At 56.4% G+C, this 23,501-nt stretch overlaps 2 protein-coding genes across 3 annotated transcripts; both read left to right on the top strand.

The window, feature by feature from the left end:
• The first annotated feature begins 889 nt into the window (after positions 1-889).
• On the top strand, positions 890-12,685 carry GOT2 (glutamic-oxaloacetic transaminase 2). Its single transcript, XM_072872766.1, has 10 exons — positions 890-1,029; positions 6,096-6,252; positions 7,810-7,938; positions 8,315-8,374; positions 8,496-8,657; positions 9,307-9,411; positions 10,328-10,478; positions 10,744-10,909; positions 11,898-12,048; positions 12,467-12,685. Exons 1-10 carry the CDS (start codon positions 962-964, stop codon positions 12,587-12,589), a joined length of 1,272 nt encoding a protein of 423 aa, XP_072728867.1. The 5' UTR covers positions 890-961; the 3' UTR covers positions 12,590-12,685.
• A 1,814-nt stretch (positions 12,686-14,499) lies between these two features.
• Positions 14,500-22,314, top strand: SLC38A7 (solute carrier family 38 member 7). Of its 2 annotated transcripts, XM_072872958.1 has the most exons (11): positions 14,500-14,587; positions 15,847-16,288; positions 16,521-16,719; positions 16,808-16,952; positions 17,678-17,776; positions 18,526-18,583; positions 18,949-19,063; positions 19,290-19,437; positions 19,521-19,720; positions 19,970-20,024; positions 20,118-20,361. In XM_072872958.1, exons 2-11 carry the CDS (start codon positions 16,019-16,021, stop codon positions 20,218-20,220), a joined length of 1,392 nt encoding a protein of 463 aa, XP_072729059.1. In that variant the 5' UTR covers positions 14,500-14,587; positions 15,847-16,018; the 3' UTR covers positions 20,221-20,361. The 2 variants fall into 2 exon arrangements, with proteins under 2 accessions (XP_072729059.1, XP_072729060.1); XM_072872959.1 differs by lacking the exon at positions 19,521-19,720 and having other exon boundaries at positions 20,118-22,314.
• The last annotated feature ends 1,187 nt before the right edge of the window (positions 22,315-23,501 follow it).

The raw sequence follows: 23,501 nt of genomic DNA, 5'->3' as shown, positions 1-23,501 counted from the left end.
GGCTGAGCCCCCCCACAGGTGTCAGCGGCGTCAGTGGGAGCAGGGTGCAAGTGTGCGTGGGTGGGTGGGGGCCATGGCAGTGGGGTGAGTGCGGTGCTGGGAGGGAGTGTAGGGGGGAGCAGCCCCTGTAATGCCCAGTATGGCCCAGTTCAGCCCTGTATAGCCCAGTATGGTGCAGTATAATCCTGTATGGCCAAGTACAGCCTAGTATGGCCCAGTACAACCCTATACAGCCCAGTGTGGTGCAGTGCAGTCCTATATGGCCCAGTACAGCCCTGTGCAGCCCAGTACGGTGCAGTACAGTCCTGTATGGCTCAGTGCAGCTCAGTGTGGCCCAATACTGCCCTGTACAGTATTGCCTGTATGGCCCCATATGGTGCTGTACAGTCCTATACAGCTAAGCAAAGCCCTGTATGGCTCAGTACATCCCAGTATGGCACAGTGCAGTCCTATATGGCCAAGTACAGCCCAGTATGGCCCAATACAGTCCTGCACAGCCCTGTACAGCTCCCTATGGCCAAGCACAGCCCAGTATGGTGCATTAAAGTCCTGTATAGCCCAGTACAGCCCAGTGTGGCCCAATACCGCCCTGTACAGACCTGTATGGCCCCGTATGGTGCTGTACAGTCCTATACAGCTAAGCACAGCCCAGTACAGCGCTGTACAGCCTAGTGTGGTGCACTACAGTCCTCTGTGTCCCAGTACGGCCCAGTACAGCCTGGTACAAGGTGGCCCAGTACAGCCCAGTGCGGCCCACCGCGTCCCAGTCGAGCCCTGCATATCCCAGTACAGCCCAGTACAGCGCAGGACCGGGCGGGCGGCGCGGTCCAGAGACCTCCCGACCGCCAGGGGGCGGTCGTCGGCGCGGTCCAGTGCGGGGCGGCGCATGCGCGGGGCGGGGCGCGTGGCCGGCGGCCACGGTGTGCGGTGTCCGGTCGCCAGCCCGCTCGCCGTCGCCGCCATGGCTCTGCTGCACACCCGCCGGCTCCTCGCCGCCCCGCGCCTCGCCGCCGCCGCCGCCCGCGCCAGGTGAGGGCTGAGGGGCGGCTCAGCCCCCGGGGCCGCCCTCCGGTGCCGGCGGAGGGGCTTTCCCGCCGCCAAGCGCCCCTGTGAGGCGAGGCGGGGGGGCTCGGGGGTTGCGGGGAGCGGGCCCTTCGCGGGGAGGAAGCGTGTCCCTCCGTGGAGCCTGTAGGCGCCGCCGGTGACGTCGCGGTGGGGAAGGGGGTTGCCGGGGGGACGGCGCGCGGATTGGCTGGGGAACGCGGCGAGTCGAGGGGCGCGCGGCGCCTCCTCGCGCCCTGATAGGCTGCGGCCGGGCCCGGCGCCCCCAGACTGTCCTTGAGGAACCGCCGTGGAGGGCGCGTGGGCACGCGGCGGGGTGGCGCGCGCACGTGCGCCGTGCAGCGGGGCCGGGTGCTGCTGGTGGTGTGCACCGGGGCCGGGGAGACCCTGTGCACCGTGAAACGGGCCTGGGGTGCTGCTGGTGGTGTGCATTGTGCAATGCGGCCAGGAGAACCCCATGCACTATGGAACGGGGCTGGGGTCCTGCTGCTTGGCAGGCACCATGTAAGGGGACCAAAGGGACCCCATGCACCGTGCAAGGGGTCTACGACGACCCCATGCACCATTAAATGGGGCTGAGGTAGTCCTGGCAGTGCGCAGTGCTGCCTGTGCTAGAGCCATGCCTTCAGGTGTGCAAAACCTGGGGTGAGAAGGATGGGAGCGAGGGTGTTTCTGTCAGGACCAGTTCTGCACTGGCAGCTCTGGACTCTGCTGTCTCTGGAGCCAGCAGGGGGATGGATAGAAGGATACAGGATGCAGCTGGAGCCCTGTGAAGAGCCCAGAACAGCTCCACAAAGTACAGCTGACCTGAGAGACACAGGGTGCTGGCTGGGAACACCACTGTGACCAGGTGGTTGAGAAGCAGAGTGTGCAGCCGGATCTGGGCGAGGCCTTGCTGCTCTCCAGAGTCCTTTGACTCCTGGCCCATGCTGGCTTGGGAAGCTTTGAGGAACAGTTCCCAGCCCTTGTCAGTGCAGGAAAGCAGTGGGGTTTTTTGTTTCCCCATTCCAGTAGATAAAGAAAGCTATTAGATATTGATTAACGCTGTTCTGTCCAGCACGGCCCCTTGCTGCCTTGTGAGATGAATGCTCCCAGCCCCTGCTTCTTCTGAGGCAACCTTCTGGCTCTTCTCAGCAGGTACGGAGGAGCAGGTATCTAGAACTTGTGTTTTCTGCCCTTGGACTGTAGCGGGCTTGTGAAAGATATGCAAGCTCGCTGGCAATAGCTTTGTTTTTCTCAGTGTTTTTACAGTTTGTTGTTATACAGCAAACTGTAAAGTACCAGATTGAATCTAGATCACATAAAAGGGATGCAGACCATCTCTTTTGTAAGTAAAGAGCCTTTGTGCACAGTCCCCAGTTGTTCCCATGCAGCGTGCCCAAAGAGTGGCTTGTTATCCCGCGATAGGGGGTGCCAAGCAGTGATTAGCAGTTTTCTGTTTCCTTATCTTCAGCAACTTCATGTGGTGCTCAGGGCTGGTACAGTTGCTCTGTGCTGGGAATGGTCTTGCTGAAATCAGGACAAGAGGTGAAGAGACACGAAATGGTTAAAATGGCTCCCTTGACACACAAATGCTAATTAAAGTGATAACTCAGTCTGCTGTGCTGATGTATCACCAGACAGCTATTTTAAATGCTTTTCTTGGTGGGAAGCTTACCGCAGCTGACTGGGGTAATGAATTTTTAGGCTTGAAAGGACTGCAGTAGTAGTGGGAGCAGCCTGTTGGCATTGTTCCTGTGTAAATATTTGCTTTAGCTGTGGTATCCGGCCAGTGTCGCCTTTGGCCCCTCTGCTCTGCTCCAGCTTGCAGAACTGCTGTAGGGGCTTTGGCAGAGGTTTTGAAATCCAGTATCTTTCGTGGCGTGGCTGTACCTCAGGGAACATGGATTGGCCTCTTCACAATGGAAACCTTCACTGGACTTGTGAATGCTTGCTTACCTACAGGAAAACTTGCTTTCTGGGCTTGGCTTGAGTCCATGAACATGCTCTTAGGTCTCTGCAGCTTGGGCCATGAGTTCTACATCCATTTTTAAAGGGTGTTGCTGGTTTACGCAGTTCCTGGTGCATTTTCCTACCCTTTCTCTCTGTCCCATCTGTCACACTGTGCTTGCATTAAACTGGCTTGGAAGACCAGCCTGGCCGAAGAGTACGGACATGACTTGAATCTGGTCTGCTCAGCATCTAAACTCTAAGTGAGGCTGCCTATGTTCAAGTCCTGTAGCTGGAGAACGTGCTTTCTTTGGCTTACATCAGGTATCCCTCAGGTAGTTCAACCCCAGCTTAAACTTACCTTCCTTGAGTTTTCCACACTGAAATACCTCCAGCCTGGCAGAGAAGATGTGCAGTTTATAACTTTGACCTTTATTCAAGACCAATACTCTTTTAATTGCTCAAAATAAAATATAACACAGTGCGGAGACGACAACGTTTCGGTAACATAGGGGTAGCGGTGTGTTAGGACTTGTGGCCTCTGATTCCTAATAGATCTCTTTTCCCAAACCCCTGTCCAGAAAGCTTTGCCTCTGTGATCTCTTGGGTATCCTGATGTGTTTGGACAACTCAGCCTGGACTTTTTTCTTCTGTCTCCCTGCAAGCTCACCTCCCTAGAAACAGCAGAGGAGTCATTCTTTGGCCTTCACCCGAAAATGTTCAGGCTGAGAACGGGAAAATCAGTCCTAAACCTACCCTTCGCTGCCTTAAGCCGATGGAAAGACTGGCTCAGAACGAAAGTACTTAACTTTCCGGAGTGCTGCAGCTTAGGTAAATGCCTGCAGGATCAGCATTAATTGCAGCAGTAGTATATTAGAGCCCAGTGACCTGCTTAAGTGTTTGCAGGGTTGGGACCTAAATACCCCAAACACTGTAAAGCCGCTTGGTGAAATGCCCAGCAGAAAGAAGGTGCCATCACCATTTCCAGAGCAGCAGCTCTTTAAAATAGATGGCCAGGCTTCTGCAGCCCTAGATACCAAAATAACCTTAGACCAGGTAAACTGCAGAGGGACACACTTCTGTGCAGTGTGTTTCTCTCTTCCCCTGCCCCTCCATTGCCAGGAAGGCGTCGGGAGACATTTTCCAAAGCAGCATTGCGTGCTGCCTGAACCTACAGTGGGCTTTTGCCCCAGCAGCCCCCTTGGCATGTACTGCTCAGGTTGGCTCCCTAGGTTGCATCCTCCCCGCTGGCTGCAGCCTGTGTCCCTCTCTGGAGGGTGTGTTGCTGGCATGACTGACTCATCCTCCTTTCTAAGTTGATCCTGTACTTAACTGGAGAGGTAATTAACACTTGTTAGTGGTCTAGAAAATGCTAAGCACATCTTCCATTTTTAAACTACCCAAGGTGTCTCTGCCTCGTACGTGTTTGCTGCCCTTTTTTCCACAGAGCCTGTCAAGAGGAGAAATGGAGGCTTTTTATTTGGAAATACTGTACTGATGGGACAAGCAGTTAAGTCTGAAGAGGGCAAATGATGTTTGGGGCTCCATGAGATGCAATCTACGTCCACATGCTGGTGCAAATTATGTTTATGTAGTGAGTAAACTGGGTCTAAATGGACCCAAAACAGGGACAGAGTGGAGGGGGAAGATGATTTTGTGAGTTCTGCTGATCACTAGTGTTAGAGTTGCCTTAACCCACCTGGCCCTGCAGCCTTCAGATGTGCTGTATCTGTCACCACACCGAGCACTCAGCAGGGGGTCTGGCTGGCCTGGGGGTGGCTCCAGGGTGCCTGCATTGCATGGGGCAAAACCCAGCCGCGGGACAGCATTCCTGTGTTGGGAAAGCTTGTTATCTTCGTGTGAGGCAGCCTTCCCCAGGCTGCAAAGCTTTGTAAAGCTAATATGTGGCACCATTAGCATTGGGAGCTATCTCACAGTGTGTTTTGCCTTTAGCAATCAACAGTGAATCCTGCCCCAGAGGAGATAAACCCAATCTACCTTGTGGTACATGCTTTTTCCCCCACCAAGCTCGGGACGGGGAAGGGCGGGCGGGCGTGTCTGGGTAGATGCCTGCATGATGCTGTGAGTCATGATGCTCAGAGCTGCGTGGAGTCCTCTTTAGTTCTCCTGTCTTCAGGAGGAGGCTGTTACAGCTGCAGCCCTCTGTCAGGCAGGTTAAAAACCACCACACCTCTTCTCTTGCACTGTCTACGAGCCTGCAAAGCCTGCACATGGGACTGGGCAAAGGCTGTGGCCAAAGGGAGAATAACTGGTTTCTTTTTATAGCGTGGTCTGGTCTGCCCTTGACATTAAGAGAGCCTCTCCATCTTCAGGATGTCCTGCCAGCAAGGCAGAGGCAGGTGGTTTGTAGAGCAGCTGCTGGGGAGTGGTGGGCAAAGCTCCTCCTGACACAGGGAGGTTTTGTGCTTGATAGCAACGGAAGGGACCTTCACATTGGAGCTTGTCACTTGTCACACTGGGAAGAAAGTGTCCTGTGCGATTTCCAGGAAAACAGCATTTGGCTACGACATCCCTCTTCAAGTGAGGCAGAGTTTGTAGGGCAGGGAAGGGAAATATCTTCATTAGGTCAGCCAATGTTGCGGGAAAAGCAGATTAGTCTTCATGCACAAGAGCCCTTCCAGGAGTTTGTAAGAGGCTCTGTATTCGTGCTTCATGCAGTTGCCTGGGTCTGGCCAAAGTTCCCTGGAGGGGACTAACCTTCGCGATCCCACCTGTAGGCTGTGAAGAGATGGCACTTGGCCAGAGCATAAGAGTTTAAGGCTTGTTTCCTGGGGCCTTTCTGGTGTCAGCACATAATGCAAGCAGGGCCATTTCTATGCATTAATGACTTGGAGGGGGTCAGTTACCTTCATTCACAGTGAACTGAGGCTCTTTGCCCATTCTGCAAGGTAAAATGCAATGCCAGATCATGGAGCATAACGGAGTTGGGTTTTTTTTCCCCTGGATAATTCTCTTAGCACTGCTTGTACCTTTTCTAGTGGTGTAAAGACAAGATTTCCCTTAGGGTTTTCTCTGTAACCATGTTGGTGCACGTCCCTGCCCAGTTCTCGAGCCTAATTCTTAGCTGCTTTTTTTCCTTTCAGCTCATGGTGGTCCCATGTGGAGATGGGTCCCCCCGACCCCATCCTGGGGGTGACAGAAGCTTTCAAGCGCGACACCAACTCCAAGAAGATGAACCTGGGTGTGGGGGCATACCGGGATGACAACGGGAAGCCATACGTCCTGAACTGTGTTCGCAAGGTGAGCCTGGTGCAGGCTGCTAGGTAGGGCCAGATCCAGGTGTCGGGCACCCTGGGGGGGATCAGGAGGGGGGAAGGCCTCTAGGCAAGGTTTGCCTGTTGGTCCTTAGAATAAGCTTTGTCTCTAACAGAGCAGAACACTGTTCCTGGATGTCTTCCTTAGCAACACTAATGCTTTTGAGACACAACAGAGCCGGTTGTTAAGTAGTAGGGGATAAAACAGGGAATAGGTGTCCTCTTCCCATCCGGGTAAATCTAATTCATTGTTGACTTCCACAAGCCCTCCAATCCAGCTGTCCTCTGAACTTCAAGGTGTTTCTTGAATAGGCTGATGTTCCCTGGGCCAGCCCACATGGGAGGAAAGAGCTGACATTGTCCCCTTAATGGATTAGTCTTAGAAATTCTGCTGAGCCTTTGTTACCAGTTTCTCCATAAGCCAGTCTAAAACTCCAGCCCAGGGAGCTGGATGTGGGCACTGCCCTTGAGGGGATTACGGAGCGTTTCAGGGCTGTAAGTGTAGAAATAGGCCATTAAACAGCTGGCAGCTGACACACATACTGACTGGCTGGTCTCCTTGGCATAGGGAGGATGCATTGTCCATGTTTCTCATCAGTGTGGGGTTTAAAGCCATCCCTTGCCCTCACTCTCCCTGTGTTAGCACATATTGCAGCTGGGTCACAACCGAAGAGCCTGGGTGGTGTCACAGGAACAGTTTCCTAGTGGTATATGAATGCTGCTAGGGTCTGTCCCACTGCTTTGGGAGCACAGATAGGGTTCCTAGAGAGCTCCAGATATCTCTGTCACTGCATTTTTCCTGAGCGTGGCTCCTTGTCTGCTGTTCTTGCTGCCACTTTCTGATCCTGTGTTATGTAAGGACTTGGACTGGTTTCTGATGCAGGATCTGCTTGAAAGAAGTAGAGATTAGGAAAGCTGGGGGGAGCCATGTTTAAGGGTTGGGTGAGCTAGCTTTCAAACAGGCTGCTTTTCCAAATTGGCTGGGGTTTCTGCATTATTATTTTCTAACCTACTCCTAAATGAACTAGTTAACACTCCATAACGGCATAACTAGTTAACACAGCATAACTCCCAGTTAACACTCCCAGCATAATAAGGCCCTACAAAGAGCTTGCTACCCTACCTGGTTTTGGGATGTCTCCCTATGTAGAGACGCTCTCTGCCTTTCAGTAACAGCCAAGTCTTGCCTTCCTGCCTGACAATTCCTGGTTGGGCAAAGAAATGTGTGTCCTTGTGCAGCAGCGTTGACTTGTAACGGGCTGGAAGTGGTGCTCTCCTCCGGCACCGGGTTTCCTGGCTCTGCTATACCCACTGAGGGCTCTGGTGGCCCTTGGGCACCTTGCCCCACAGTAAAAGCGGTGTGTCACCTGAAAAGCTTACTGCTGCCCTACCTTTGAATGAGCCTTGATCTCTGAAGGGAAACTTCTGTAAACCAACCTTTGCCCCTCTTGAGCAAGTGAATGTGAAGAGAAGTGACCTTGAGCTGTCCACCATCCTCTCCATGGTGATGCTTTCCTTGCTGAATGTGTGTTCTCCTTCCCAGGCGGAGGCCATGATAGCATCCAAGAAGATGGACAAGGAGTACTTGCCCATCGGGGGGCTAGCAGATTTCACCCGGGCATCTGCAGAACTGGCTCTGGGCGAAAACAGTGAGGCTTTCAAGAGCGGCCGGGTAAGGAGCAAGCTGGGAAGCAGGAATTGGGCAGTGCTGTCTCAAGCACGATTGGTACATGGGTGCCCAGCAAAAGTGGAAGGACTGGCAGGTACTCATGCCTCTTGAGTTGCAAGCTGGCCAGACCCAAGGATAACTGCTTCCTCTGAAGGCTAGCATGAAATAGCCCTTCCTGAGGAGGGGATTTGACCTTGCTAAGGGTCCCAACTCCCTGTCCTGCAACTGGAGTTGCTGACCCACGTGCTTTCCTCCAGCCCCATGTCCCTGTTAGAGCTGTCACAGAGGTGTGCTTCTGCCAGTGCTGACGTAGTGACTGGGCTTTCCCTGTATCATACCGTGGCTGCTCAGACTCATGTATTTGTGTCTTCCCTTGCAGTATGTCACTGTGCAGGGTATTTCTGGGACTGGATCTCTGCGAATTGGAGCCAATTTTTTGGTGAGTCCCTGGCTGGTGGGGGAAGGAAAGGACATCTTCTGACCAGAGCTGAATCTTTGGGGTTTTCTAACTGCTTGAATCTGTTCAACCTGTTTGAACACTCTGTCTTTCTCTTGATCAGCAACGGTTCTTCAAGTCTAGCCGTGATGTGTACCTACCCAAACCGTCCTGGGGCAATCACACACCCATTTTCCGTGATGCTGGCCTGCAACTTCAGGCTTACCGCTACTATGACCCCAAGACATGCAGCCTTGACTTCTCTGGAGCCATGGATGACATTTCTGTGAGTTGCCTTTCATGCCTGGAAGCAGGGAGGTGATATGGGGAGATAGGCGATCATCTTGCTTTAGCCTAAATATCATAGAATAGTTTGGGTTGGAAGGGACCCTGAAAGGTCATCTAGTCCAAGCCCCCTGCAATGAGCAGGGACATCTTCACCTAGATCAGGTTGCTCAGAGCCCCGTCCAACCTGACCTTGAATGTTTCCAGGGATGGGGCATCTACCACCTCTCTGGGCAACCTGTGCCAGTGTTTCACCACACTCTGTAAAAAATTTCTTCCTTATATCTAGTCTGAATCTACCCTCTTTTAGTTCAAAGCCATTGCCCCTTGTCCTATTGCAAGAGGCCCTACTAAAAAGTTTGTCCCTGTCTTTCTTATAAGCCCCCTTTAAGTACTGAAAGGCCACAATAAGGTCTCCCTGGAGCCTTTTCTTCCCCAGGCTGAACAACCCCAACTCTCTCACCTTGTCTTCATAGGAGAGGTGTTCCATCCCTCTGATCATTTTTTAATGTGATGCCTGAAGGCACTAAATGAGGGCTAGAAGCCTTGCAGAACTTGTCTAAGCTGTCTAGGGCAAGAGTCCCATCTCAGCTGCTGAGGAGAGTGCTCAGATGTCATTAATAATTCATTCTCTGTAACATCTTCCTTAGAAAATTCCAGAGAAGAGCATCATCCTCTTGCATGCTTGTGCTCACAACCCCACCGGGGTGGATCCCCGGCAGGAGCAATGGAAGGAGTTGGCAGCTATTGTGAAGGTGAGTGGTAGAGTGTCCCAGGGGTACTGTGCTGTTTCTGGGAAAACCACATCTCTGGGCTTTCATGAGTGGTATCTGGTCTTCACTGTGCTAAAGGTTACTCTCTTCCATGAAGCCAGGATGGGTGTCATCTTCCTGTACTGAAGACAGGAGCCAGACAAGTGCACCCATAAAGCTTCTGACCATCAGACTTTCTGCTGGCACTTTCCCAGCGAGCTGGGGTAGGGAGACCTGAAAGGAGAGCAGCAGGGTTGAAAGAGTGAGCTGTGGTAGCTGGAGAGGATCTCCCAGTGCTGGTGTATTAAAAATGCTGGAAGATCTTTCACATGCCTGGTGTCTCCTTGCAAGTTTCATCTGGAAACAGATGGGGCAGCTTCATCCTTCTCTTCTTCCTCTCTGCCACTCCCCCAAGCTGTAGCCAGTGAAATTTGGCTTGGGGATGCCTGGCCTTAGTAGTGTTCTGAGAATTGATAGATACCAAAGTGGCCTCTGGGGCCTACAGATGGCTATGGGTCTCCTGACCGAGGGGCAGTGCAGCTGGGTTATCTGCCTGGAGGCATTGGCAGGGCTGGCACCTGCCCAGAGGGTTCCCAGGTGGTTTTCTTGGAAACTGATAATACAGGAGACACTGAAATGAAATAATTTATTACTGCTGAATCCACTTCTGCCTTCTGGGCCAGACTACACATCCCATAAATGCACTGTGAGGGTCTTGACCTGCTGTTTTGATGTGTGGTGGGTGGCTGTGTTTTTGGGGCTGCCTTCCCTGTTGCAAACAAAGGAGAATGGCTCTACTTCTGGGGAGCACAGCTGCAGTTGAGTAGCTTGCTGCCTGCATGGCTCTTTTCAGCCTTCTGCCCTGCTCCCTGGAGGGGTGTTCAGCTCCTGTGACACACTTTCCCTTATTTGCTGGCAGAAACGGAACCTCCTTGTGTACTTTGACATGGCCTACCAGGGCTTTGCCAGTGGGGACATCAACCGGGATGCCTGGGCTGTGCGGTATTTCATCGAGCAGGGCATCAACGTCATCTTGTCACAGTCCTACGCCAAGAACATGGGGCTGTACGGTGAGTAGGGCAGGTGGTGTGGAGACTGTTTCATCCAGGCTGCTGGAGGGACCCTGCTGCCTCCGGGGTTTAGCAGACAGTGTCTTTCTGCTGCCTGTTTTCATCCTGCAGTACTGATCGGGGTGCAGGAGATAACCCGCTGGGAGCTGGTGGAGACCCTTCTAGAGAACAGGGCTCTGCTAAAGCTATGTGGCATTTCGATAAGTCCTGGCCCGGCCCTGGGTATCCGAGGGCAGAGGCTGTGACCTGATCACTCCTCTTTCAGGAGAGCGTGCAGGTGCCTTCACAGTGATCTGCAGTGACGCAGAGGAATCCAAGAGGGTTGAATCACAGCTGAAGATCCTCATCCGTCCCATGTACTCCAACCCACCCCTGAACGGAGCCCGCATTGCCTCTATCATCCTGAACAGCCCTGACCTTCGGAAGGAGTGGTAAGAGGGAACCCCTAATGCTCATGACAGCTCATGACATGTGAGGTCTCTCTGTGGCAGCCCTGTGCTGTGCTTACTGCCTCCTGCTGTCATGAGCAGCTCATAGCTTCAGGGGTACAGTCAGAACCACATGCCATCCCTTTCCTGTGGAGAAATCCCTGCTCATGCCCTGGCATCAGCTGGTATCGGACCAGCCTGACACAAACAGGTTTCCCTTGTGTTACCAAGGCAGAATACACTGTAAAGGAGGAGATAAAGCTCCCCTAGGATTGAGGGCTGCAGGAGTTGCCTGTCCAAGGAGTGGAAAAGACTGACTGAGGCTTTGTAGCCATGTAGTAGCCATGTAGTATGTCTTACACGGGGGAAGTGGAAGCATAAATAGACCCAGGAATGTAACCCTCACACCCTAAACCTGCTTCCTGGCGTCAGCCTGTGCTGGTCTCCTAGCCCCTCAGTGTTGAGTCTCTGCTGGCAGCTGGCCTGGCGGAACAAAGGCTGGCTGTGTGTTGTGGCCTCGCTGGGAGCTGTGTTCCTTTGGCAGACTGACGCTTGTGCCTGATCCAGGGCCCAGCAGAGACGTCTCCTAGCTGTGCTGCCTTGGAGCAGGGATGTCTGCCTGCACTGGGAAGTACCCCTGCACTCTTCATTTATCTGCAGATATTATTTTATCTGGATTTGGGCAGTGCTGGCATGAGGCCTCTGACTCACCCATGGCTTTCAGAAGTGAGAGATGCCAATACTGTGGTAGTAGTGTCCAACAGCTATGGAATAAATAAATAGCAGTCACCTTCAGGTATCAGGAGAAAGAAGCAGCTCCCCAGCTGGAGCTGCAGGTTCATGCTCTCTGGTCTTTGCTCATCTGCATCCCCCATGTTTTGGGGGTATGAGGCCCTTCCAGGCGGAGAGGGTTGATTCCCAGTATTTGGGGGGGGAGCAGTGTTGGTGCATCCCAGCCCTGCTCTGAGCAGTTCCTGGGTTGGCTTCTCAGGCTTGTAGAGGTGAAGGGCATGGCTGACCGGATCATCAGCATGCGGACTCAGCTGGTGTCCAACCTCAAGAAAGAGGGATCCTCCCACAACTGGCAGCACATCACTGACCAGATCGGCATGTTCTGCTTCACGGGGCTGAAGCCTGAGCAGGTAAACACAGTTCCTGTGGTCTCAAGGTGTTGTTTGTGGTCCCTGTCAGTAAGATCTTGACTGCAGGTGCCAAAATGAGCCCTCGTGTGCAGTTTTTCCTCCAGGAGGAACATCCTCCAAGCCTGCAGCATGAGCATCGTGGCGACCTGTCTTGCTTTGCTCCCTGCTGTGCTTGTGGAGGTTGAAAGCAGACGTAGCGTGCTTATGTGTCAAAGGAAGCAGTCACTTGGTGCTGCTCTGAGGTGACCTGAAAGGTCAGCTCAAGTGAGGTGACTCTCCTGGATGAACATCTGCAGGTAGTGGGATGCTGTGTCTGCTGGCTCCCAATTTGCTTTCAGTTCTGGCAAGCTGGTAAATTTGCACTCTGCTGAAAGAGTAGAGGTTGGCCTGCAGTTTGAACTCTGCTCTTTCACCCCAGGTGGAGCGGCTGATCAAGGAGTTCTCCATCTATATGACAAAGGACGGACGAATCTCTGTGGCAGGAGTTACGTCGGGCAATGTAGGTTACCTGGCTCATGCCATCCATCAAGTCACAAAGTAAAGACAAAGGTGTGCCCTGGAGCTGGTGGCCTTCCCTTCCCCACCGGTTGAAGATGGGGAGGGAAAGGAAACAAGCAGAATACTTCCAACCACAGCACTTGACGCCGCTGCTGAATGTATCTTGTAGATGAGTTGTTGTAGAAGCCTAGTCAAAACTACCCTGCATTGTGGAGCAGGGACATTGCTGGCTCCTGCTCATCACAGCTGTTCTCCCCTGTTGTCCATCCTTTGTCCATCAGCCCCAGCACCCATCTGCACTGGAGGAAGCAAATGCTTAGCGCTGCCATCATACCAGCGTAGGCACGGAAGGCTTCCCCACGCTCGTCTCTCCATGAGAAGGCTTTGTGAGGCTGTTGGCCGCTGACCTAAGCGGCAGTGGGCAGGGAGCTGGGTGGGCTGAGTGGGAGGGCTGCTCAGGTGCACCCCTGCCACCTCCTCAGCTGGCCCCTGCAGCCAGCAGGCTCCAGCCTCCTTCATCCTCCTAGCCCAGGGCTGGGCAGTGCCAAAGCTGCCCTCTTGACAACCAGCTCTGAGGACTTCTCACTACTAAAATCTGCTCCGTCGTTGGCTTTGCTCTTTCCATCTGGGAATCTCTTTTCAGGTGTAATTCACAGTGGTGCAGGTTGTGGGGCAGACCTGTGTCCCTTCTCTAAGCCTGCCTGGTTCTCCTGACTTCACTCCCATGCCCTGCGGTGAAACAATTTCTCACCTCTCCAATAAGAACCTCTGAAAACTGCTCTCTGTTGGTCTCTGCCTCTCCCCGTTCCTGTACCAACCCCAGCAGCCCTCCCTGCAAAGCAGAGTCTGTGTGTGTGTCCCAAAGCCACGAGCCAAGAGGTGGGCCCTGCCATGTCCACCCTCATGTGGCGGTGCAGGGTGTCCCTCTCATCTGCTCTGTTTAGCCGAATTTCTGGCAACACCAGAAAATGGGAGGGAAAGAGCCTGAGGGAAGTCTGGGAGCTGATGACTCAAAAAAACATCCTGTCCTTTTAAACTGAGTATCCCTGAGACTCTGTGACTCCCTGGACTCTGATTTTTAATCCAAATAAACTGGCGCACAGCTGTGTCAAGCTGGGGTCTTCCTCCTGTCATCGCACAGCTGAATCTCGTCCCTTCCATACACCAAATATTCCTTGTCGGGTATGCGCCAGCACAGGGGTCCTTGTATGGCCAGTGAAACCCTAATCTCCTGAGAATCCCAGGTAGAGCGAGGGCAGTTCCCACCCGTGTGCCCCAAGAGCACCGGGGGGTGTGGGCTGAGGCTGCCCCAGGTGGGAGTCGGTGTCAGGGAGCTGAAATTGAAGCCGCTTGAAACCTACGGGGCTGAACGTAGGTGTCGCCTGTCTGGTTGTACGCTGTCACCGCGCTTGCCGGCAGAGGAGGAGGTGCTTGCGCAGGCCGAGGAGGGCTGGAGCCTCCCGCTGCTCCCTGACAGACGGTTTGCACTTGAACGGCGACGATTGTTTACGTGGCCCGGTGCCCGCAGCTGTTGCTTGCTCCGATTTGTGCAATAACTCGCTTTCCGTGCTGCTGCCGCCGCCGGGTGCTGCCCCGTGGCACTGTGGGCTCTTGTGCTGTGGTCCCCGGTTCTGCGTGGCCCTGGAGCTGCCTCCTCCTGCCTCTCCTGGTTGCAGAGAGCCCTTTTACCTCGCGTTAGGCCTTTCTGCTGCCCGTTCTCTGTTACAATAAAAGTAGAGCTGGAGCACAGCCCTGCCTTCTCTCCCTATCCTTGCCTGCGGGTCCCTCCGGGTTTCAGCTGCAGAGCGCTGGGGATGGGCAGGGATGGGCTTCCCGAAGGGGGAGCCCCTCGCCGCTGGTCCCCGGGCATGGGCATCGCTTCCCGGCCGAGATGCGGGCGCCCTGGGCGGGCAGGGGCGGCGGGGCGGGCCGGGGGCGGACTACAACCCCCGGCGTGCAGCGGGAAGGGCGGTGCCGGCGCTGCGCCGCCGCTGAGCCCGGTCGGGGTCGGGGCCGGAGCGGAGCGGGCTCCCACCGCCCGGTGAGTGGGGCCGGGGCGCGGGGGTACCGGGGGGGCGCGGGGCGCCCAACGACCCGCTGGGGCCGCGTCGCATCCCCGAGGGCTTCCCCTGCAAACGCGGGGTCACCGCCACCAGCTCCGGGCCTTGCTTGCCCTGGAGTGGGGCGGGCGTGGGGCGCCGCCGGGGCCCACGCGGGTCCGTGGGTCTGTCGAGTCACTGCCGGAGAAGCGCCTGCTTTCAGGGTCTCTGGTTGTCACCGGCATGGTGGCTTTGCCTGGAGTGAAAGGACAGCCGGCCACCCACCCTGCAGCATCCTCCTCCAGCCGTGGGAGAAGCATCCACCCCTTCCTCGTCCGGGCGGGGGCTTCAGCCAAAGCGGACCCAGGCATGCCAGCAGATCCACCAGCGTGGGGATCTGGGACCTGTCCCCTCTCCCTCCTACCCCCGGGGGAGAGGGTTGCCTTTCTTCTTCCCCTGCACAGACCTGTGGGGTTTTTCCCTTCCCCAGAAACCTTTGAAGAGGATTTGTAGCACGAGTGTGAGGTTTAAATAGCCTAGAACCAAAGGGTGGGCTGGTCAGGAAGAGTCCCTGGAGATGTCGTCTAGGAAAAAAAGAGACTTCCCTTGAAAAGAGATTTCCCTTGGCTGTGGAGGTCCCTGCGAAGCCCTGCCAGGTTGTGAGGGTTGATCTCCTTTAGCTCAGCGAGGCACTGGGATGAGATCTGGGCTGTCCAACCCCCGAGGGCTGTGGTGCTGGAAACACCAGGTCTTCAGGTCCAAAACGCTCTGAGACATCTTGTGCTGTTGGTCACCCTGGGGGTGCATTGGGAGTGGCTGGTCCTGCTGGTCCTGGTGACACGGTGTTCCTGGTGCGTGTGTGGGTCGTTCCTGTTGAGCCCAGCCTTGACCTTTACCCAGGAGCACGTGCACGGTGGCTCTTGCAGAGCTTGCAGGAATTGGGGTTGGAAATCAGGAAGTGAGCCGTGACGCTGGGTCTCGTGCCCGCAGAAAGGCAAGTCCTGCCGTGAAGCTGCGGCTCCCCAGCCCCGTGGCTGGGGCTCAGTCCCCTGTCCGAGGGCAGCAGTGTCCTCGCCCTGGATTTGGGGGACGAGAGGTGAGTTATCCTGCCGTATCTCTGCTGGTGTGAGGACAGCTGCATGCTGCGACCCCCAAGCTGAGACCCAGGGAACTAATTTCCTCTGTGCCCCTGTCTGATGCCCAGGTTGTCCCTTGTTAACATACCTTAACACTTACAGTGTTCTTCTTCATCCCCTTCTAGGAGCAGTGAAATGCCTGACCCACACGCTGCCGTGGTCCCAGTCTGCCTGTTCGCTGCCCTCCCTGCCTGATGGAGCCAGTGCTGGCAGAGGACCCTCCTCGAGGCGGCTGGCTGAGCCTGGTGCGGGAGCGCTAGTGGGACGTGGACAGTGGCATATGCCACCCTAGGAGGGATGATGGCTCAGGGCACTGGGAGCATCAACAGCGACTACAAGGATTGGGAGTGGAGCGCCAATGCTGGGGAACGGGCCAGGCTCCTGCAGAGCCCCAGTGTGGAGACAGTGCCGAAGTGCGGAGAGAGCCAAGGAAATAGTCTGGGGGCCACGTCAGCTCTGGGAGCCGTCTTCATCGTGGTCAACGCTGCCCTCGGGGCTGGGCTGCTCAACTTCCCCGCTGCCTTCAGCATGGCTGGCGGTGTGGCTGCGGGCATCGTGCTGCAGATGGTGAGAGGGTGGGGAAGGGACAGTCCCTTATCCCACCCTGGGAGGGGACATGGCAGGGATGTGTGGAGCCCCAGAAAGGGCTCAGGGAGGACATGGTCCTGGGAGGAGGCTCTGTTGGGTGAGGGACCTCAGAGATGCTCTGTGTGTACAAGGGTGGCTGCCTGAGGTGGCTTTGGGGACCTCGTCATGCTGTTGCCTCAGTGTCCCCTCCCTGCCTCTTTCCCCACCCCAGTGCATGCTGATCTTCATCATCGGAGGCTTGGTCATCCTGGCGTACTGCTCGCAGGCCAGCAATGAGCGGACCTACCAGGAGGTTGTGTGGGCCGTCTGTGGGAAGGTGCCTGGCGTGCTGTGTGAGGTGGCCATCGCCGTCTACACCTTTGGCACCTGCATCGCTTTCCTCATCATCATCGGAGACCAGGAGGACAAAAGTAAGTGTGTCCCCTGGGGGAAAAAATAAGCAGTTGCTGTCTCTTTGTCTGGAAGGGGACAACCTGACTGCCCCACTTGCCTCCACAGTCATTGCTGCTCTGGTGACGGAGCCCGAGGAAACTGGGAGCAGCCGCTGGTACACGGACCGCAAGTTCACCATCAGCATCACCGCCTTCCTCCTCATCCTGCCCCTCTCCATCCCCAAGGAGATCGGCTTCCAAAAATATGCCAGGTGGGTGGGGAGAGTCCTCTGGGGCTGGGAACCAGTGTGGGCCAGCCAGCACCCACCTAAGCATGGTCCCAGGGGATGGGGAGTGGAAGTGCTGTGGTTCTAACACCGTATCTGCCTGCTCTCCCCTGAGGGGTTGGACATCTCCTCCTCCGCCTTCCCATGCCTCAGTTTCCCTGTCTGGGAAGCAGAGGAGCTGCTGAGCACCAGGTGCCCACAGTGTCATACTCCGGGGCTTGTCCCCCTCCCTTCTGCTCACTGGAGGAAGCAGGGAGAGCTGCTTTCAGCTGCGTTGTCCCCTGTCTTTGGAGTTGGCCATCAGCAGAAAGGAGAGCCAGTAAGGGTCCCTGGGCCGGGTGGTTCCGGCCTGCCAAGCATCTTGATGTAACCTGGCTGCTGGAGCTGGTCGAGGGCTATCAAGGAGTGTCACTTTAACATGCCTCTCTCCTGCCCAAAACCCAGCTCATCCCCTTGCTGGCAGGTCTGCCACTCACAGCAGCACGAGACAGCCCCCGAGCACAGCGGGATTGCCTTGACATCTGCTCTGGGGACAGTGGGTGACAGTGCCTGCATATTCCTATGAGAAGGGAGAGCAGGGGTGGTCCTGATGGGAAGGATTGGGATGGCCTGGGCTGCACAGGGAGGAAGATGGGGTTGGAGAGGCTGGAAGGAGACCCTCCGCAGAGCGGGGAGGCAGCACACTGATGGTCTGCTGTTCCCTCTTGCAGCTCCCTAAGTGTGATTGGCACGTGGTACGTCACAGCAGTCATTATCATCAAGTACATCTGGCCCGACAAGGAGCTCATGCCTGTGGAGATCCCGACCAGGTGAGTGCAAGAGACCTGATGCTGATAGTGGCCATGGCAGCACTGCAGAGCCAGGCAGTGGTGTGGGAACGAGGGCTGCAAAGGGTGGGGACAAATCCTTCACGAGCCACATCCCTGGGCCTAGGGATGCTGCACGTTGCTGCCAGAAGCTCCCAAGTGGCTGCATCTCTGCATATTTCAGAGGAGCAGGTGGTGAAGGAGAGGAAAAACACCTCTTGGAGGTCCCCACGGCTCCATTGCAGGTTTTGAGGAGGGCTGATTGACTTTTAGCTCCAACACAGCCAGGCTCAGAGTTCCTCATGCAGTGCTTGTGCTCACCCAGCAACCAGGGCTGTGTCTATTTTAGGATGATTTTGGTTATTTCCTTGGCCAGCACAGCCCCTGTGGCTTGTCCCCTCCCTCACGGTTTGGGGACATTTATGGACCCAGTGCGGGCAGTGGGAATTTTAGGGCAGAGCAAAGTTTCGACCAGTTTTCGGCACTGCCCAAGTAGATTCTTTTTTTTTTACTGATACTTTTATTTTTGTAAGTCCTCAATTTTGGCTGGTTCTGTCTCAGTGAAAGGCCCTGGTCTTCAGGGAGTGCCAGGTCCCAGGAAAACCTCGCCCTGTGCAAAGGCATCATCCTGGGTGGGGGGACACAGTAACAGCAGAGGAGCGAGCCCATCACTGAGCACCCCCAGCTCATCCTCCCCCGGGGCACTGGGTGGGGGGCCCTGGTCTGACCAGTGGGTGTTTCTCTCCTGCCAGCCCCTCCACCTGGACAGCCGTCTTTAATGCCATGCCCACCATCTGCTTTGGGTTCCAGGTAAGGCCACGAGCCCAGCACTCCCCTTCTCACCCTGCAGCTGCCTGTGTGGGGGACCAACATGGTCTGGGGATGCTCCCCTGGGCGATCGGCCAAAACCCTCCTCATGTGCTCACCACACGCTTTGCGAGGGGGCTGAAGCCAGTTTAACATCTCACTGCCCCTGGATGGAGATGGATCAATTTTACCCCAGCTGGGAAGGTCAGGGTAGCCTGTCCCCCCCTTTTCTTCTCCACCAACAAACCTGGGGGGATCACGATATCACAACAAACCTGGGGATATCACGCGTGGGATCCCACACGGCTCCCCCTGCGCTCAGGCTCAGCCCATCGCGTGTCCCCACTCTCTCTCCGTGTCCCCGGCAGTGCCACGTGAGCAGCGTGCCCGTCTTTAACAGCATGAAGCAGCCAGAGGTGAAGACCTGGGGGGCAGTAGTGACAGTGGCCATGGTGATCGCTCTCTTCGTCTACACAGGCACTGGTGAGCGAGGGGATGCCGTGTGAGTGTGGCATGGTCCTTGGAGGGGCTGTGAGCTTCTGGAGGGCAGGGACTCTCTGGTCAGCAGTGGGACAGAGCAGGAAGAGAGGGGAGTCCATCTAACGCCCCCTGCAATGTGTCCTGTCCCATATCCATCCAAGTCTAGTCCCTCAAAGACACGTGCAGGATGCTTGTCCCCATCCCCCTCTGACTGCTCCCTTCCTGGCAGGCGTCTGCGGCTTCCTGACCTTTGGAGCCAGCGTGGAGCAGGACGTCTTGCTGTCCTATCCCTCCAACGACATCCCCGTTGCCCTCGCCCGGGCCTTCATCATCCTCTGTGTGCTGACGTCCTACCCCATCCTACACTTCTGCGGCCGGTGAGCACTGGGAGGAGGCAGGGGCTGGTGTGGGCAGGAGGGGCAGTGTGGGGAAACACCCCTGCCCTGGTCTTTGCCCTCAGGGCTGTCTTGGAGGGTCTCTGGCTCCGCTACACTGGGGTGACAGTGGAGGAGGACGTGGTTCGGGAGCGGAGGAGGCGCCTGCTTCAGACCATCAGCTGGTTCCTCCTGACCCTCCTCCTGGCTCTCTTCATCCCTGACATTGGCAAAGTCATCTCTGTCATCGGGGGCTTGGCCGCCTGCTTCATCTTCGTCTTCCCAGGTAGGGCATCCCGGGATGCTCAGGGGCCAGCGGAGTTCTCTTAGCCTTGTGTCTCGAAGAGGGAGGGAGCAGTATGGAGATGCAGGAACCAGGAGGTCTTTAGAGAAGGATGGAAGTGAGGCATGAGGTTGGTCAGGAGCCCAACTATTTTGACTGAACTCTGCTCCGTAATGGGAAGTGCAGCTCCATGGCTTGTGGGGTGTCTGCTCAGTCCTTCTCTGGGTTTAATTTGCCTCCTATCCCTTTTAGGGCTCTGCCTGATTCAAGCCAAGCTCTCCGAGATCCAAGAAACCAGGGCAATCAGGTAACCAAAACACACTTCCCCTCTCCCCGCTTCCCCTGCAGATGTTGGTATGAAGGTCTCCTCTAAACATGCCCTGTCCTCCTTTATCTACAGCTGGTGGGCCCAGGTCAGCTACGGGGTGTTCATGGTCACCCTCGGAGCCTTCATCTTTGGACAGACCACTGCCAATGCCATTTTCGTGGATCTCACAGCCTGACTCCTCCTTCAGGCTGGACCGCGCTGCTGCTGTGGGGACGCAGATTTCCCCTAGGACCAAAGGGAAGTGGGGAGAAAACATGTTGGCGTGTTGGGAAGATCCAAGAGGAGCGTTGTAATCTGGGGCTTGGCTGAAAGAGCCCTGCGGTGGTTTGTATCTTGTTGTCTTAACGCACCAGGCAGTCAGGCTTGTCCTCTCAACCCTGACTCCCTGGTGAAGCCAGAGCATCACTACAGGGGGACCTGTAGTCCAGGTCAAGCCCTTTCTGCCCCTCTGTGGTAGACATCACTACCTTAGACATCACTAAGGGGTCACGGCTGGGGTTTGTGAAGGCATGCTGCTCTCACCCGTGTACCCCTGTGCTGGTGGAGCTACTCTCCACAGCTTAAACTCCTTCTTCTCCCAACGTTGGAGGGAGACAGCGTGTCTTGCATAAAGGGAACTAGTAATCATGTTTATCAGACAGGGCGACATCCCCATAGTCCTCTTCTGTGTCAGTGTTTGGTTTGGTTTAAACTCTGCTCTCCTGTGGCTTGTCTCGCTGGTCTCCTGCCCTTACTCTTACATCTCCCTCTGCCTGGGCTGCGCTTTCTGTTACAAAGCGGGACCATCGCCTTCAGCCTGATTTTTTTTTTGGAGGATCAGGATGAGCCCGGGGTAGGGACACATGGGTGCAATGTTTCCCCTGCCAGGGGTTGCTCACTCGCTAGAGAAGGTGCTGTGGCTGCATCAACCTACTGGAGACACAATGCTAGAGCAAAGCTCTTATCCAAATTTCCAATCCTGTTCTTCCAGGAGGTGTCCAGGGACTGGTGCCCTTGGGACTGGGCCAAGTGTGGGTTTTAAGGGATACTTTGGGGATAAAGCAGTCAGTATTAATCCGTTCTATATTGTTCCCTTGGTCATTTACACTCTTTGTGGCTGGTGTTGCTCTGGGCTGTCCTTCCGTTGCCTATCTGGATGATAGTTTCATTTCTGCTTTTGCTGGGTTGAGCAGTTCCCCCAGCTGCAGATTCAGTAGGGAGAGTTAAACCTCAAAAGCAAACTGCTCTGGTTCAGTCTTTGAGTTTCCTTGTTTGGCTTCTAAAACCCTGGGGGAGGGAGGAATTCATGTGTATCTATTGCTGCTTCTGTGATGAGGGTCCAGGCCAGCTTTCTGCAGCACCTGGCTTTGCTCCTGCATCTTCTGGAAGCAGCCCAGGCTGTCGTGGTGGGAAGGTGAACCATGCATGGCATGCTTCTGTACTTCTCACTGTGGCTCTCTCCCTCTGCGACCAGTGGCGGTGGGTGGGAGGACAGCACATGGGCGCTTCCCCACGTGGAAACATTTGGTCTTTCCCTACCAACGCTTGCTGCGTGTAAATGTGGACCTCCCTGCTGCTCCTCAGGACAAGACAGGGAGACCCAGGTGGAGGAGGAGGAAGAAGCCTCAAGCACAGTGTGAATGTTTGAGGGACCCTGTGAAGGCACGTGTCCCTCCTGCCTCCCCCAAGGTACCTCCAACCTCTGTGCCCTCAACTTTTGGCAAAACCAGGCTCTAGCAGACCCCCCATTCGTATGGCACTGGCTGCCTCCTGAGCCCCTTTGCCCGGCTCCTGCCTGAGAGCCGGCACTGGGGCTTGGAGGACCCCTTGGCATAAAGAAGAGGGTGCCCACCCTGACACCACCCAGCCCTGCAGACCACTCCTCCTGGATCCAGGGAGCACAGAGCCACTTCCTGTGGAGCCCAGCAGGGACTGAGATGCTCAAGGCTCAGCAGATGCCAACGCTGAGATGCCCTTCAGTGCCTGTCCCCCATCAAGACGGAGAGGGGTTTGGTACCCGGTAGCTTTTGTGGCTCTGGCTTTCCTGAAGGTGAGGTCCCACGGCCAAAGCGGAGGCAGACATGGTGTCCCGTGTCTTTGGTTGTCACCTAGGGAGCTGCTTGGCTCCCTTGATACCCCCGGGGGGGTTGAGAGCAGGGGGGTACGGAGGTGCTGTGGTTGTTTCTCTGTTTGCCTTACCACTCCCAACTGTTTACAAACACCGGCCTTTTTAAATGTATTTTCTACATGCAGAAAGCGGAGGGACCTCGACTCAATAAAAGTGACATTGTGGTGCATGTGCTGGGCAGGCACAAGGTGGTTTCTGTGGGGCCGGCGGTGCGCACACCGTGCTGGGAGAGGGAGATGCTCCTGGGTGGGATGTGGGATTGAAGCCGTGTCCTGAAATGCCAGCCCAGCTCTCCGAGTTTTGGGGTGGACGGTGTGGGGCCGGGGAGGGGGGCTTCGGTGCTGACCCCATGGTGGCTGGCCGGGAGGGTCCCCAGCCAGAGGTGAGGCCACATCGCCTTTCCCAGGCCCTCATACCCCGGGGTACCTTCCCAGGGCAGGTCCTGGGGGTCCTGATCCCAGTGTTGGCATCCCGGGGTCGCCCCCAGGGCTGGAAGGCGGGTGTAGGGTGGCTGAGGCGGGCGGGAAGGGGCCGTTCTGGGCTTTCGGGGCGCGGGGTGGCGGCCTCGGGGCGCTGAGGGGGTTCAAGTGTTTCCTCTCCGGGACCGAGGCCGGCGAGCTGGCAGTGTGCAAGTGCAGAGGGGATTTCGGGGCAAAACGGCCCATGGCCCCTGCGCTGGCCTGGGGAGGAGGTTGCGGCCCTGCAGTGCAGAGGCCGCGGTGCCTGGCCCCGCGCCGCCATGTTGTAGGGATGCAGGGCCTGGGGCCGTACCACCGCACTGCGAAGGGGGGCGAAGTGCCCGGGCCACAGGCAGTGGTCCGGGCCGTACCAAGGCAGCGCGGGGGGAGGCGCTTCAGTGCCTGGGCCCGTACCACCGCGCGGCGCGGGGGGGGCGCGGTGCCTGGGGCCGAACCACGGCCCGGGGGGGGGGAGGGCGGGGCGGACCTCATCACTCGGGGAGGGGCGCCCCCGGCCCCCCCATGACTCCGAGCGCCCTTTGGCGCTCCCCGCCACTTCCCCTTCCTGCCCCGCCTCAGCGCAGCGCCCCGCGCTCATTGGTCGGCCTTGCCAGCGCTGGTGCGCATGCGTGGACCAAGAGGTCTGGCAGCGCTGATTGGCCAAAACGGTAGGAAGGACTCCGTCCGCTCTCGGCCAATGGGCGCGCGGCGCTGGCTCCGCGCGGAGGGCCGGGGAAGGGCGGGGGGAGGACGGCAGAACGTCCCCCAGAGGTCGCGCCGCGCTGATTGGGCAGGTCGCGCGCGGCCCTGCGTTCTGATTGGGGGAGCACGCCGGGGGGCGGGATGCTCGGCGGGCGCCCCGCCCACCCGCGCCCCCGCTGCCCCCTCCCG

This window comes from Ciconia boyciana, chromosome 9 (assembly GCF_034638445.1).
Source record: "Ciconia boyciana chromosome 9, ASM3463844v1, whole genome shotgun sequence".
NCBI classification, from domain to species: domain Eukaryota; kingdom Metazoa; phylum Chordata; class Aves; order Ciconiiformes; family Ciconiidae; genus Ciconia; species Ciconia boyciana.
Note: the sequence above shows the minus strand (reverse complement) of the source record. Positions and strands in the feature narration are given on the sequence as shown.